Source organism: Nyctereutes procyonoides, unplaced genomic scaffold, assembly GCF_905146905.1.
Source record: "Nyctereutes procyonoides isolate TBG_1078 unplaced genomic scaffold, NYPRO_anot_genome, whole genome shotgun sequence".
Lineage (NCBI taxonomy): Eukaryota > Metazoa > Chordata > Mammalia > Carnivora > Canidae > Nyctereutes > Nyctereutes procyonoides.
In genome coordinates, this window is record NW_026575129.1 from 7,275,018 (window position 1) to 7,292,303 (window position 17,286).

At 38.5% G+C, this 17,286-nt stretch overlaps 1 protein-coding gene across 2 annotated transcripts in view; it reads left to right on the forward strand.

The window, feature by feature from the left end:
* VCAN (versican) overlaps nucleotides 1–17,286 on the forward strand; it is a 109,853-nt gene that overhangs the window by 23,423 nt on the left and 69,144 nt on the right. For both annotated transcript variants that reach the window (XM_055342204.1, XM_055342205.1), the window contains one exon: nucleotides 15,299–15,592. In XM_055342204.1, the coding sequence (XP_055198179.1) occupies nucleotides 15,299–15,592 (294 nt within the window). The remainder of the gene's footprint in view (nucleotides 1–15,298; nucleotides 15,593–17,286) is intronic.

Genomic DNA, 17,286 nt, shown 5'->3' on the forward strand with positions numbered 1-17,286 from the left:
TGTACAAAGGGAAAATATACAAAATCCAACCTATGATATATATGTGATACATATATATATAGAGAATTTTGAATATAAAATATACGTATACATACAGAATTTGAATGTTTTAGTTTGGGTGCATAAAAGTTGAAAGAGAAAGAAGAATCAGTATAAATACTAATTGAAGCACACTGAAATTTCTGGTGAGCAGAGTAACAAGGCTTTATTAGTTTTATAGAAGGAATTTGACAGTTCTGAAGGATATTCAGTATGTTTACAGTGACATTATTCTGGAAATGTTTTCTTCCTTGTTTGTTGTCCCTTGGAATAATATGCAAATCTTTGGATACTGATTTTTCTCTCTGTTGACCTGAAATTGGACTGATGATGTTGAAGAGATTAAAGAGGCCCTTATGACTGGGGATATATGAGGAAGATCGCAAGATCTTGTAAAGGTCTCTCTCCTTCCTTTACTGAAGCATGCCTCTCTTGGAAGTAAAGACCATTGGCTAAACTTTGAATTGATACAAATTCTTGGGGAAAGTTGACTATATAAAGTTGCATCTGATGTTTCAATTGCCACATTGATAACAGATTATTTGAAATTAAGCCAGATTTCCTCATAAGAGCTTTATCACCATATTCATGGGTATTGTAATTACCAACTATATTTTATTGTTTTTGACAGCCACGTGTATGTGTGTGTGTGTGTGTGTGTGTGTGTGTGAGAGAGAGAGAGAGAGACAGTAAAAACTAGAGATATTGATGCATTCAGAATGCCTATGATGGAACACACAACCAGTTATGAACTAAGGTGCAATAACATTAGATCAGAAGCCAAATGATTCCAGATGGTCTAATGAAGAAGTCAATTAAGTATAAAATGAAGCGTAGTTTACAAGATAATTAATTTTGTTTTAATTTAGTCATTTAAAATGGAAGATATTTAGTCGATGGAATATCAACCCTCTTTTTTTTCTTCTTCCTTGTTTTATAATGTCATATTCATTCTGAGGTATGAATTTCTTTATAAAACTCAAATAATTATACTCTATTAAATCCAGCTAGTTTAGGGGAGGAAAAAATGCTAATCTGGTTCTTATTCTAAGATGACGATTATAGCACAGTTATACATATGAATATAGTATTCAGTTCTATTAAAAAAAACTAGTAAATGTACAACAACAATTATATTAGCTATATCCACGAGCCAGGATTCCAGTATTAGCCTGTGTTCTTGGAAATGGTCTAGACATTGTGGTGGCTTGTTAGCCATGTTTCAGTAACAGAACATTGTTACCAGGAAATTAATGGAATTAAGATTCTAAAATAGGAAATCTAAAAATTAAGATAATATAATCACAAAATAATCCGTATTAGAAAGCTTAATCTGTGTTTCCTGGTGAGGTAGTTTTGGAAAGCATTAAGAGTGTTCCTTATTAGGAAATTTAATTTGGGTTTCCTGGAAACATAGGTTTGGAAAACTTTGAAAGCATTTAGAATAGGGTTGAGATGATCATAGAGTTCAGAAAATTGAGTCAAGGATTGGAGTTATTTTGGATTGGTAAGGAAAATGCTGAGAGAGCAGTCTTGGGAGGCAGTTAAGATCCCGTAATTAAGAACAGGAAGGATATCAACTGAATCCCAGCTCTGGCACTTACTAGTCGTGAGATCCTGAGCAAGGCTTTACCTCTGTTTCAGTTTCTTCTTCTTTGAAATAGAGACAATTGAATACTTATTTTTTAATCATGGTATGAAGATGAAGTAAGTTAATGTATAAAGCTTTTATCACAGTGCTCAGAGTAGGTGCTCAGTAAATAATAGCTTATGGATAGACGAAAGGTTCTTTATTTCTACTGAATTCATAAAAAGAAGAAATGACTTAGTTGGGGTGACTGCGTGACGGGCCCTGAGGGGGACACTTGACGGGATGAGCACTGGGTGATATGCTATATGTTGGCAAATTGAACTCCAATAAAAAAATGAAAAATAAATTTTAAAAAATGACTTAAAGTTGCAACCTTGTGAATTAGGTTCAATATAAGGAAAATTTTTCTGACAATGAATACTGCAAAATGTAGAAATAATCCTGACAGACTGTAAAATTTCTTCTCTGGAATTTTCTTAAAACTTGAATTTTTCTGAGATGTTCTGATTGCAGTATTCTCTCAAGGTCTGAGTTTAGTACTTTGAAATATATAGAAAATAACTGGAAATGTCTCACTTTTTTTTCATGTCAAGGCATTTTGAATACCATAAATTGCTTGAATATTACTGAAGAATTAAAATTAATACAGTGGCAAAAACAGAATTCTTGTGTTATCCCTCCTAAAGTGTTTAATCAGTTTATTATCTGATTAGAACATTATATTCTTGAGTAACAATGTTCAGGAATTAATCTGGTATCCGATTCCCCATAGGAGGTCATGCAAGTGGGAGATTTAAATAATCCTGGAAGTGCTTTGTGAAGTAATGCATTTCTGTGCTAAAACCTGGCAATTTGATGGAAAGTATGTGTGTCACAGCAAAAAAAAAAAAGATATCCTAAATAAGTTAGATAAGAGAATGTTGGAAAGAAGGGAATACAATGTAAATATTTTGTTTAAAAACCCCACTCAAACATTTTAGGAATCTTCAGTTGTTTCTTTAATAAAACTAATAAATTGACCATTTTATTTCTTTATGGTAGCAGGTACTTGTAAGAAAACAGTTTCCTTTATAAAGGGGTTTAATCCTCCCTGAAGATGAATCATGGGGTGGTAGGTGAGGTCAGACTGCTTTCATTTTCACAGGTGACCTGCCTAGTTTCCTTGCAAATGAGTCCGTACTTCCAGGCTCATCCCTAGACCTGACAAATGATTGATCTAGGAGCTCTGATATGGGCAGCGTGGGGACTTACATCTCATCCTTCTATGGCCCGTATTTTCTCTGTAACCCTACCCTTTGGCTATTACTTCACCTGAAATAACCACTACCCTCCTATTCTGATTTCCTGGCTTTCACGTAAGGCTCTCAGCACCTTGATGTGTCTGTACTTTGGGCTTTTTCCTTTTCATCTCCTATATTCTTCCTAAGTCCTAGTTGTCTTTCTCACCTTTACATCTCTGAACCTTGAATATATGACCTTAACCACCCCCAAATGTTTGCTTAAGCCTCTCTCTCTCTCTCTCTTTCTCCCTTAAGACTTTGGCTTCTGGGAGGGAAGGAGTCATGTATATCCCCACGATGCTCTTGGCACAAAGTAAGTGCTCCATAGATAGAGTTGAAGAAATGTGTGAATTACTGAATTAACCTCCAGACTAGAAGTGCCCACTCTACTCACCTTGCTTTGCGCTTGCCCTCAGGATAACTTCACCTCTCTCCAGACTTAATCACCATTCTGCTTACTTCCCAGATTTTCATTACTCCAATTTCCTTATCAGTTTGTTTAATTTAAACTTGTTCCTTGTAGGTAAACCATAAGTCAAATGCCTTGTAGATGGAATGGGGCACACAAGTATACCGAAATAACGAATGAGTGAAAATGGACATGTTTCTGGTTTTGCATGGAATTCTCTTCTGAATGCCGTACCCGTGTTTCTAGTTTGTGAATTCTTTCTGTGTCTCACCTCGGGTTTTGATTCTCACAGATAATGCCTATGCTTTTAACACACCTTCAAGGGGCCTGTTTTACAACCATCAAAGCGCTCAACTACTGTGTCCATGTTCTTCTCCTACTCAACATCTTGTAGTAAATTTTCTTTAAGAGTTTTATTTATTCATGAGAGACAGAGAGAGAGAGAGAGGCAGAGACAGAGACAGAGGGAGAAGCAGGCTCCATGCAGGGAGCCTGATGTGGGACTTGATCCCCGAACCCAGGATCACACCCTAAGCCGAAGGCAGACACTCAACCACTGAGCCACTCAGGTGTCTCATCTTGTAGTGAATTTTTTGTCATCTTTCTCCTCAAGCATAAACTCTGCGTGATCTTTGAAGCCCCTCAAACCTGGTTAGAGAGTAACCACTTCAACCTTGTTTCTGTCTTTCTAACACGATCCGTGTACCAGTCCTCCACAGACCCTGTGCTTGCTCTTACCTGCAGTTCTGCTTTGGTCCTCTCAGAGAACATACACCCCCCCTCCCCCGCCCCAGCTTTCCAACACTGCTCATCCCTGTGCCTGAAGATTTACTGCTTCCAAGAGCCCATCTTTGGCTCTTCCAGCTCAAGCAGAGATTTCCTTACTCTGAACTCTCATTTTTCATAGAGATAGTTCCACATACTTGGTGTTTAACTGTCCTTTCCTTGCTTCATAGTCACTGAATACAAAATGTGATCTGTTAGTTTTGTTTTGCAAAACTTCTGTAACCGCTGGTAGAGATAAGGCCGTAGACATCTCTACCTCTCTCAATCGCAATGAAGGACCTATCCCATTAATACAATCCTAATAGTTACTCAAGAAATACTTGGTGGCAATTGCATTATTTCTTCAAACTTTGTCTCTTTTGGAATACAATTACCACTACCCTTCCATTTCTATAGTATTTGAAAAAATGCTTCACTTTTTCACCAAATTTACTAAGAATCTATTTTTTTTCCATCTTTATTGGATCACCATGATACTAATTTTTCTCTTTGAATTGCTCCTCTCACTCTTCCCCATGGTGTCTCTTAGAAAGAACTCCTTCCTAGAGATACTTTTTTTCTCTTTTCCAGCTTCTCACAGTAATTTCCCTTTCCTGCCACCCTCGCTAATCATCCCTCCCTGGGATTGGTTCCTTTGTACCTATTCACAATTTACAGGTTAATTTTTATACTGCTTCTTCATGTCAAAATCCAGGATGATTCTATCACTTCCATGATTTGTGTAATACTTCTGTGTCTTCCTTGTGTCTGGCCTAGAACCAAAAAATAACCTTTCCTTTTTGCTATCATATGATCTCCTTTAGATATGCAAAACTAAAACTTTAGGTAAAGGCTCAGATGTCATTAAACAGGTCTTAAGCAGGGCTTGAAGGGTCAGGCTTTTTTTGGAGGCTCCGACTGGACAAAAATCAGATATCAAATCTAGAAACTCCATGATTTCGCTCCTGTAGATTCTCAGATTGACTTTTAATTTTAGTGGAATCTACAGTATATAATCTACAAAATACTTCATTGGCAGGAGTTATCTAAGAATTAGTGATACTGGTCTTATGTAGTTAAGAAGTCCGATGTCAGCTAGTAGAGCTTCCTGCTGGGTCCATGGATCAGCGGATGATTCAAATATTGATTCTAGATTATAGAACCTCTTCACTTTGGTTCACTTTGGTTTGGTGCCTTCTAGAAGATGCTAAAAACTTCTCATTTATTCTCCACAGAACTGCTGGAACTACAGATCATAGCTGTGGCTGTGGCTTCTTATGTAGGCCTTGCAAATTAACATGTCTTGCTAGGGACCTGAAACTGTACTTGGAAGATATTCTGGCGTAAGTGTTAGAGTAGCGTAGCTAAGAGTCAGTGAGGAAAGCCACCAGGCATGGCACAATGGCAGCACCTCTGCAAATGATGTCCTCATTCAGTCCAATGATTTTCATACATTGACCATGAAGCAGCTCCGTGGGTAAGATAAGGAAGGAAACTATTTATTGTTTGGTTGTTATTATTGGTTAACTTAATCCTCATGAAAACCTTGTCAAGTATTTCTTTTTCTTTTTTTTTAACCCTGCTTTTTGCCATAAGGAAAGGCTACATAATTGGATATGTGCTTTTTCCTCTTCCACTGCAGTAAACTCCTGTGGCCACCATGGATTTCCCAGCAAAACAACAGACAGTCTTACTAGCCAGGAAGTGATAAAGTTCTCTCTAGGTTCCCCCAAATCTCTGATTTCTCGCATTAGAATATCTTAATTCTTATCTGAGTAATGATTGTGTTGTAATCATTAGAATTGCTGGGTTAAATGGTAACTCTATTTTTACTTTTTCAGGAGCTGCTAGCCTGTTTCCAATGTGGCCACACCATTTTAAATTCTGACCTGCACTCTCTTAGGATCTGATTCTTTCGCTTTTTTGGCCAACACTTGTTTTTTTATCTGAGTTTTGATTATAGCCATCCTAGTGGGTATGCAATGATATCTCATTGTGGCTTTAATTTGTATTTCTTTTATGGCTTATGATGTTAAGCAACTTTTTATGTGCTTATTGGCCATTTATATATTTTCCGGAGAAATGTTTATTCAGTGCGGCTACAAGATGAATAAGTCATGGAGATGTAACGTACTGCATGGAAACCATAGTTAATAATATTATATTGCATATCTGAAAGTTGCTAAGAGAGTAAATATTAAAAGTTCTCATCATAAGAAAATATATCTGTAACTATGTATGGTGATGGATATTAACTAGACTTAGTGTGGTGGTCATTTTGCAATATATACAAATATCGAATCATTATGTTGTATACCTAAAATGAATATTATGTATGCCCCTTAAACTTCAATTTAAAAAATAATGAAATCTTGGGACACCTGGGTGGCTCAGTTAGTTTCTGACTTTTTTTTTTTTAATATTTTATTATTTATTTATTTATTCATGAGAGACTCAGAGAGAGGCAGAGACCCAGGCAGAGGGAGAATCAGGATCCATGCAGGGAGCCCGACGGGGGACTTGACCTGGGGTCCCCAGGACCACACCCCGGGCCAAGGGCAGAGCCAAACCGCTGAGCCACCAGGCTGCCCTAGTGTCTGCCTTTGGCTCAGGTCATGATCTCAGGGTCCTGGAATCGAGCCTCATGTCGAATGAACTCCCTGCTTAGTGGGGAGCCTGCTGTTCTGTCTCCCCACCCCCCCCACTTGTGCACCCTCTCTCTCTATCTCAAATAAACAAATAAAATCTTTTTTTTTTTTTAAGAAAGAAATGTCTATGCAGAACCTTTGCCCATTTTTAACTGGGGTGTCTTTTTGTTGTTGAGTGGAAAGAGTTCTTTATATACTCTAGATTTTAAAGTGTCTTTTCAGAAGATTTGTACATATTTTTTTTTTCATTTCATGAGTTGTCTTTATTACTTTCTCAGTAGGGTCCTTTGACATACAATTTTTAAAAACTCTAAGGAAGTCTAGTTTTTATTTGTTCTTTGGTTGTTTGTGCTTTTGGTGTCATATCTAAGAAAACACTGCCAAATCCCCAGTCATGAAGGCCTGCTTCTGTGTTTTCTTCTACAGGTTTTATGAGTTTTAAGTTTTACTTTTATTTTGATTGGTTTTGAGTTAATTTTTGTATGTGGTATGAGGTAAGAGTCCAAATTCATTCCTTTGCATATGGATATCCAGTTATCCCAGCATCACTTGTTGAAAAGACTATTCTTTCCCCCATTTAATGGCCATGGCACCTTTTTGAGAATCAACTGATCATAGATGTATGGGTTTGTTTCTGGACTCTCCATTCTATTCCATTAATCTATGTGTCTGTACTTTATGTCAGTACCACATTGTCTTGATTACTGTTGCTTTGCAGTAAATTTGAAATCTGTACTTTATGTCAGTACCACATTGTCTTGATTACTGTTGCTTTGCAGTAAATTTGAAATTGGGAAGTATAAGACTTCTGTGTTCTTTTTCAAAATTATTTTAGTTATTCTGGGTCCTTTGAGTTCTCATATGAATTTTAGGATCAGCTTATCGATTTCTACAAAGAAGCCAGCTGGGATTCTGATAAGGATTGCATCAAATCTCTAGATAAATTTGAGGCATATTGCCATCTTAACCATATTCAATCTTCTGATCCATGAATATGGTATGTTTTTCCATTTCTTAAGACCTTCTTTAATTTCTGTCATCAGTGTTTTATAGCTTTTAGAGTATAAGTTTTGCAGTACTTTTGTCAAATTTCATCCTAAATATTTTGGGTTTTTTTGATGCAAATCAAAATGGAGGGTTTTTTTAAATTTCTTTTTCTGATTAGTTGTGGGAAGTGTGTGGAAAGGCAATTGATTTTTATATGTTGGTCTTGTATTGTGTGTTCTGCAACTCTGCTGAACTTGTTTATTAGTTCTAATAGCTTTTTAATGCCATCCTTAGGATTTTCTATATATAGTCCCTTGCATTTATAATCTTACTGTACGTAAGTAGACTTGTCCTGACATATGCCCCTTGAGACATGTGACAGTCATTTGCTGTAAGGTTTTGATGTCAAGATCTCTTAGAGTTCTCAATTAAAAGTGCTTCTTTGTAAGTACAGTGGCCATTTACCTTTCAGCTGTGAAAAGTAAAAAAAAAAAAAAAAAAAAGCTAAACTAGGCTGATCGTCCTGTGTTGACCAGCAGCCATACTGTGCCTGTCAAATCAAATAACACGTTCAATCTCATATATTTTGAAGACTCAGACACCCAGAAATTTTTTAGAGCCTCCTTCTCACTCTAATTAAAGTCTTACTGCTCTGTCAGTGGGAAAGAATGAGATCTGACACCCTGAAAAACCATTAAATGCATTTAAATTTTAGTGGGGCTTTCTGTCGCTGAAGCCTTTCAAATCAACATACAGGAGATCTTATATAATAACATACTGACAATCCTGTGGATTCCTTTTCTCATGCATTGTTATCTGACTTAGAGCATGTTAACGGACTATCAGAGCCAACTGATGACAGGTCTTTACTAATTAATTAGAAGTTAAAAATGCAAAGTTCTATCTATGCTACAAGCCACATCATGCTTCTCCTTCAGCCTAAGACAAGTAAGAAATCTGAAAAGTGCTGATCTCTCTTTCCAATCTCATTACCCCTAAATTGGAAACAATGCCAGCCTAGCTCTAGAGATGAAGTGAAGTTACGTTGGCGGCCCCTGAGGCTTTCTAGTCCCCACGAACAGAAGGCTGGCCTCTGTGCGGGTTAAAGGATCAAATCTTAGGGGAACTGACATGCTTTTGAATTATCTTCAAATATCGGCTCTCAAAAGATTATATAGCAGCGTATGTTAGCTGTTAATCAAACATGTACAGCTGATGGATTTTGTGATCCAGAGTATAATGAGCATTAGTCTTCGATGCTTTGATCGTGTGTGTATATAGACACAGTCAAAAAAGAGCAAGAGTGAAAGAGTGAGAGAAGACAAGAGAGACAGAAAGAGGGGGAGAAAGAAAAAAAAAGAAACCTCCTTTGAAACTTAAAAGTTTAAAACTTCAAAGCTAATAATAATTATGCTGAATTGCTTTTATCACCAGGCTACTTGCCATAAGTGGTTTTATTATATCAGCATTTAGAAGCTCATTTTACGTGACTACTTCCAGCTCGTACACTCTAGCTACTTTTACATAATTTATTGCTTATTTTAACTTACATAGCAAGGAAATGTAGTCACATTTATACATCTTGAACTTCCTTAAAGTGAAAGAAAATCAGAGAATTCTTTTTTCCAAATGGGTAAAGGGAATCATCATTAGTTTAGAACTTATTTTCAGACCAGACAGTTCATTATAGAAGGGTTATGAGGACAAATAAACATTAAAAAACAACAACAACAACAACAAGCACTTAACATACTGCCCAGCAAATATACTCAGCAAGAAAACAATGGTGGGATCCCAGCTTTGGCCACCTGTCCTCTGAGTCCAGGAGAGATTGCAATAATTATGTATGATCTGCTCCTGCCAAGTCCCCATTTCTCCTTGGTATTTACAGGGAATTGTCGACAGGAGAGGAAGATCTTATCCTAGCTTTGCCCTAGAACTAAGCTCCTTAATAATTGTGTCAAGTTACTCCTGGCTATAAACTCCAGCTTTTGAACAGTGTGGGTCATTTTTAATGTTTGATTTGTTTTCATCATTGCTCGCCTTTTCAGTATGTGTCATTTTTTTTAGTCTGCCAAGAAGCCACTTTTCCATTTAGCAATCAGAAGTGTGGAAAAAAAAGAACATGCATGGTCCAATTTTCAGGGAGTCTTGTAGCAGTTAGTTGTCAGATTTAGTAATTTTTTTTGTCAGTATTTTTTTTCCTAATATTTCTGATGATGTTAATTCCCATGATTAAGGTAAATTTAGTTTGTGGGATGTCACCAGCTATTAAAGTCTCGCCAGCAGTGTCTTCCAGTTTCTTCTAGGACATCCCTAGAAAGCTGAAACAAGAGGAATACCTCAAACCAACAACATTTAACTTGAGATTTTGGAAAAAATATGCATTAAGATACCGCATATATGTTTTTCACAAGAATATGCAAGTTATCCTATGTGTGAAATCCTCTGTTCTGCATTACTACCTATCATGTGTGTACATATGTGAGCACGTATGTATACACCTCAACGAATTCTTACTTATGCTAACTTAAATTAACTTGACCTTTTATATTAAGTAATGTGTTGTTTTATACATGTGAATCATTTTCTGTATTTCTTTCCTGACATTTCATTTGTTTTCTTTAGAGAAAAAATTCAGTATTCTCTCATAGGTAGATAACATCTACAAACATGTTCCAAATCTATACTCTAGTTACAAATTAGATGATAAGTGTCTTATACATGTGGCTGCCCTGAAGAGGCTACTTCTAGAACTAAGACTCGACTCATCCTCATCGACTCATCGTCAACTTGTGAAAGTAATGTTTGCCTTCCAGGAAGGCAACTATCCAGTAAATCTGAAATACACGAAATGGCTCAGTTACAAGTATTCAGGGGTAGAAACACAACACAGCCTTGTCCTGTGCTAATGAAATAGGCATTTTATCTCACAAAAGGTTTTGCTTTCTCTCCCTTTCTAAAGGCAGTACTGTGATTCAGAAGGAACTTTCATTACCTAATCTACATCAGAGGCAAGGAGGTACCTTTAGGATACCTTAGGGGCAGGAATTTACAAAACCTGACTAATGGAGACCTGTTGTAGAGAGAGAAACTAAGCAAATGCGCTGAGTTGCTTTGTTTGATTTCCTGTTTGTTTTCTCTTTCTCTTGATTCTTTGGTGCCTGATTTGCCCTTGCCTCTGGACTTTAGACTCTAAAGTTTTGATGCATCCTCTTAGGATCATTCATTTTTGGACCAAGGCTGGAGCTACATTACTGTCACTGGCCCAGACTTCATAGTGGTCTCATTTCACTCCGCTGTGCTATAGTTTAGGACATACAATTTGACCTAGAAATAATTTCTGACTACGGTTTTAAAATTTGAAAGAAGGAATGCTTGGGTGGCTCAGCTGTGGAGCGTCTGCCTCCGGCTCAGGGCGTGATCCTGGGATCTGGGATCGAGTCCCACATTGGGCTCCCTGCCTGGAGCCTGCTTCTCCCTCTGTCTGTGTCCCTGGCTCGCTCTCTCTCTCTCTCTCTCTGTCTCTCATGAATAAATAAATAAATAATGAAAAAAATTGAAAGTAGATCAGTGGAAACATTGAAAATCTTAACATCTTGACTGCTTTCTCATTGCTTCTATCTTAAGCAGGTTGACACGTAGGCAGCAGAAACTTAATACTAAATTATATTTCCTATGGATACATTGAGTTTGGAAAACTATTCCATGAGACAGGTCCATGGACTGACTATTAATTGTATTCTATGGGGAAAGGAGAGTTCTCTGGTCAAATGCTTTACAAATCATAACTTCCTTGTGGGGACTCTCAATAAATAACCTCTAATATCAAATACTCTGAGAAGTCTTACAGAAACTTGCCAGACGACTTGCATTTGTTCTCCAAGTGCAGTTGTCCATGGAATCTCTTTTCTGTAGAATACTATGGACATCTCAAGGATCACCAGTGTTCTGTAGAAGACATTTTTGGAAATTATGTTCTTTGAACTTGGACTATAAGTTAACCGTCTTTCTGATTCACATCTTCAACAATAAGCTTTTAATAATTAATTCTGATTTAAGCAATAGGTCACCTACATTTGTATTATGTTAGATAAAAGATATATAGTGTTAAAGGATTATCTAATTAAAACCAGGCATCTAATGGATAAAATAATACAAGACAAGAGGTCATAGATGTCTTAGGAATCCAAGACACTTAGTAATATAAGTTAGTTCAATTACTGCTGTGTGTTACCTATTTTTTAAAAATATTTTATTTATTCATGAGAGAGAGAGAGAGGCAGAGACACAGGCATAGGGAGAAGCAGGCTCCATGCAGGGAACCTGATGTGGGATTCGATCCCGGGCCCCCAGGATCAAACCCCGGGCTGAGGGCAGTGCTAAACCGCTGAGCCACCCAGGGATCCCCTGTGTATTACCTATTGACTTAACTTTTCTATTTTCTGGCTTGGGTATCAGTATAAAACTGATGCGAGGCTATTCTGGCGTATGTTAGAAAAGTATAAGATGTCCTGGCCTTGATATTTTGAGGTGGATACGTAGGAAGGGCAAAGTTTGGATGTTTAACTTCTAATTTTTGGTATGGATTGAGTATTAATTGTAACAGCTTCGAGATACAGTAAGATAATTCTATACTGCAGGATGCTTTACTATATTATTAGATTTTCGAAGTGGGCAAAGTCATGTTCGTGTTAAACAATCATGATTTAGGAGGTCTTAGATAGGTACTTTTTGGAACAGAGTTAAAATGAGTATTTTTCTTTTCTTTTCCTCATCTTGAAATAAAATGATTTGCCATATATAGTTTTATAAATAAATTATTTTGATTCTCGCCTTAAACTCAGTGCCAGTTAATATTTTTTAAATCTGAGTTGAATGAAGCCCAATGGTGATATCAATCTTCTTCAATTTTTTTTTGCAGTGTTTGAAAAGTTCCTATATATAAAGGAAAATAGGTGGCCTTGGGGGACAATAGAGTTTAATCAAATAAGTAATATGATCATTTTATGGGTATTGGATAGCTGGATAGAAATTATATCCTCCAAGAAAATGAATTAAATAATTGACTGCAGTGTAAAGTCAGATTTAACAAGAGTTTCTATATGAAAACTTTTATAAGTAGATCTTCATCGACTTTTTTAAAAAAAATATTTAATTTATTTATTCATGAGAGACACAGAGAGAGAGGCAGAGACACACAGGTAGAGGGAGAAGCAGGCTCCCTGTGGGGATCCCAGTGTGGGACACCATCACTGGGATCACTCTCCGAGCCCAAGGCAGACTTTCAACTGCTGAACCACCCAGATGTCCCAATCTTCATCAATTTAAAAATAATAATAATAATAATAATAATAATAATGGAATTCTCTTTTTTAACCTACCAGCATCTTCTGAAACCATTCTTCAACACCCCAAACATGTTTTGCTGTTTCAAAGAGGGAAACCAGTTACCCATGAAGCCATGCAGTCAGTCTTCTGCCTTAGCTCTTTGGCCACACTAGGAGAAGTCCATTTCCCCCAACACACAGCCCGGCATCGCTGCCTGGAGCAGCAGACTTTTACTAGATCAATTATATGTCTCTTCCTGCCCTGGTTGGCTGATGGCTCTTAGTGTAAAGGAACAGTAGTTTGGCCTCACAGCTGAAGTATGTCAAGAGGCAGGGAACTAAGGCAGCAGAAGGATCTTCCAGCTGTAATAACAAATGCAAGTGTTCCACCTTGGAGGGAAGCATCTTGGCCTGCTGCCCTCTTTCACACTTGCATTCCTTTGAAGTGACTGAGTCAGGAGGACACAGCCGCAGCCTCTCTCTCTGCCCCCCACCCCCACCCCCACCCCGGGTTGCTCTAAGCCACATCCACAGGTGAGATGGGTCGGCTGTCCGGCCAGCGTCTCCCCAAAGCTCTGCTGCAGCAGCTTCCTCCAGTGCACTGCCTGGGAAGGGAAGGATGGAAGAAAAAGAGCACCTGTTTCTTACCAGGAACTTGAAATGTCACTCACTTAGCAAGAATGTGTACTAAGGAAGTGGTGGTTTTAAAGCTTCTCAGGGAGGGAGGTGGCTCCCCAGGAATGGGGAGCAGGAACTTACATTCTTAGAGTGTACTTCTGGCTTTGAGGTCACAATCTGTGCCGGCCTCCACAGTTAAGGACAGAAACCCATTGTCCCCTCTCCCTTTTTTAAATTTTTTTCAGGCCAGTAAAAGTCATTTCGCTCTCTCTTCTTCAAATAGCTCTTATAGGGATTTGGCCTGGTTTTGTCACCAGCGTTAGTCATAGTGACAAAAGTAGACGTGTGTGATCTGGCCATTTTTCCCATGACTGGCTTTTCCTGCTCTATAAAGCTCTCCCGCACTGAGAGAGAGTAATGGCTCTCTTCATTTTAAATAATTGCTTGTTGCATCTGGCTTTAGTCAGGTGAAGAGCCGGATCCAGAGAGCTGGAGTCCCCCTTGCCCGATAGATCGGAGAGTCAGAGAGCGGCCTTGGTGAGGTGCATGCAGGACTTGCAGCTGCTGCAGTAACTGGCCATCAATATTTCTGCTGCCTCGCAGCCTCATTTTCTATTCCCCCTGCCTACTGTGTTCGTTTAGGTATCCTCTAATTCTGCCCCTTTGAGCCACTTGTGCTCACATGTGAGGAGCATCCTTCAATTTGCATTGAATTTACTGCAGTGGGTTGTCTTGTTAGCTACCCAAGTACCAATTAACGAACCCCAGCACTTCCAGAATATTTTACTGTGACATGTTAAGTCATTACGAACATACTCTCTGCTCATTGGGCCACGTGATGAGTGAAGGAAAGTTTCAGCCTTTCTTTGTTAATCCACAAGCGCATGTAAGAGCCTCTCCAATCTAGTTAGAGCCCCTGCTAGCACTTATGGTGTCTTTGTGAGATCTGGAAAAAGGTGCCCCCCCCCTTTGGGCAGACGGACTGCAAGAGGTATGCACCCTAGGGGGCAAATAAAAAAGTGCCCCTTCCTCCCTGGGGCCCTGGGTCACTTTGGCCAGATGAGTGGGAGCTAATGTTGGTTGGCCTCCACGCACTCTCACCCCGGCTAACGTAACCATCCAGGCAGTCTCGGGCCTCACACGGAATCTGATGGTAGTCCGTCCGTTTTGATGGCTGTGATATGTGAGGAGGAGGGTCTGAGAACTACTGTGGGATTTCAGGTGAAGCGAAGTGAAATGACCTCGGTGACTTTTCGGTACAGTTTTCCTTTCCAGCCTGATCTTTCACTGAAGAGAAAACTCGTTTCCTAGATAGTAATGCAAAGAATCCATTGGAAAGGTTTGTTCATTTTTAAAGAATTAATCGTGACTTTATTATCAGATGGTGGCTTCTATATACCCATAGGCCATAGATATTTGACAATATAAAGTTAATATATGGGAACTTTTCTGTTATGTGTCACACTAATAGTAACAAAATTGAGTAACCGCGGTGTTTCCTGCTTTAAAGTATCAGCAGCTGCTGCCTTGCCATGAAAAAAGTATTATAGACGACCACCTACCCCCCTACCCCTGCACCCATAAAGTGGAAAGGAATGAATAACATTTTTTTCTCATTTTTCTTCTTCCAGGTGATGTGTTCCATATCACGGCTCCCAATAAATTTACCTTTGAGGAGGCCGAAGAAGAGTGTGAGAACCAGGATGCCCGGCTGGCGACAGTGGGGGAGCTCCAAGCAGCTTGGAGGAATGGCTTTGACCAGTGCGATTATGGGTGGCTGTCCGACGCCAGCGTTCGCCACCCTGTGACTGTGGCCAGGGCCCAGTGTGGAGGTGGTTTGCTTGGGGTGAGAACCCTGTATCGTTTTGAGAACCAGACAGGCTTCCCTCCCCCTGATAGCAGATTTGATGCCTACTGCTTTAAACGTAAGTGTTTGATACCTTTATAAAAATTATAGAGTTTTAAAAAATACTTCGAAGACATGCATTGGTGTTCACCTAGCGATGGGAATGGATTCCATGTCTTGCAGTGTATGCACAGAACGGAAACAGTTGAGTGACTTTCAAAAGCAGATAAACAGAACGGCAGTGATACGGTTAACATAACAGGAGGTTTGACAGATGTTCTTTCAGAGGCGATGAGGAAAGGAATCAAGTTCAGGTCTCAACTGTGCTCCATCGCACCTAGAACCGCTGAACATATTTCTGATTATTTTTTTTAACGTTAATTGTGGTCCTTAAATGTAATTCGATTGTTGGTGCTCTAGTGTTGAGGCCAGCTGTGGCTGAGTTGAATCCTTGAGTTCTGCTTATTTTGTCTTTGTTCGGTATGTCTTTCTTTGAAATGGTGGAGAATTGGAATTTCAGTAATTGCAGGTGAGTACTTGGAACAGCGATGGATAATCTTAACATTTCAGTTAATACCTAAGAAGCCACGCTATAAGTAAATATCTCCATTTATCTTATTTTATTTCAAGTGATGGAAATGTGTGCCTTCTAACCATTGATTCTTTAGTATCATATTGAAGTACAGTCTATGTTCTTTGAAAGCTGTGACATAGGCTATCTTCAGTTAGGTCTGCTACTTAAAATTGGACTTAAGTAACAATCTCTCCACATTCGTGATTTAATTTAAATTTTTCAGATGTCCTTAAATTATTTTAGCAATAGTAGTCACATGATATAGTATCACGTTTGTCCAAAACCTGATCAAAGAAGCAAGTAATCCAGAGTCTCATTGTGCTTTTTTACTGAAAGGTCTGTATTGTTGTGCCAGCTAAACAAAGATTTCCTAGAATTTGGGGTGTGTTCCAAGTAGAACCATGTCATGTTGAAATACAGCAAAAGGATTTTACTAAGTTTCCAAGACATCTTGTTTTAGCAATATGTAACTGAAACGAGGAGAAAATATTCTAGCTTATTATGTAATTGGTTTCTAAAGTGCAATACACAGGCGGTCTTAATTCACAAAAAAGTCACAGCCAGGATGTCTGAGTGGTCAGCAGAAGAGCCGTTATTGCAGGGAAAGGCGTGAGTTCACATGCTACTGCTTCCCTGCCGAGGTGTCTCTGCCCACATCTCCCATAGACTCAACTTTCTGGGTGTGAAAGCCATGTGTTGTGTGTCAGTGCAATACAAGCCGGCCATAAAAAGCCACTGGAAATACTAACTTTTGTTCCTAGACCCTGAAACAACAGAGAAGTTCTTCGTTATTTTCAGGAAAAGAAACGACGATAAAAAGGAAAGCCTATCTCCAAAAGTAGAAAGATGCACATTCTTTTAACAGTGACTTTCAAGTAGTTGAAGCTCTCAAATCAGTTTTACATTAAGTGACTCTGATTAAGAACTGAAATCAGATTGGTGTCAGAAGGCAGGTTAGAGAGGCTTAATTAGGAAAGGAGTGGAATTACCCTGCTTGACTACCTTGCTCAATTGTATTTTCATGTGCTTTATAAAACCGGCTAGAGAAAACTTTTAAAGAAGTTTTTTTTTTCCCCTCCCTCAGGGTAAAACTTAAACTAAAGGCTGTCTGTAGCCCCAAAGAACTCATCCTGGTTATGTTTTAAATTATTTATTTAAATGAGGAATTCACATGAACACATGAAATGACAAGATATTTA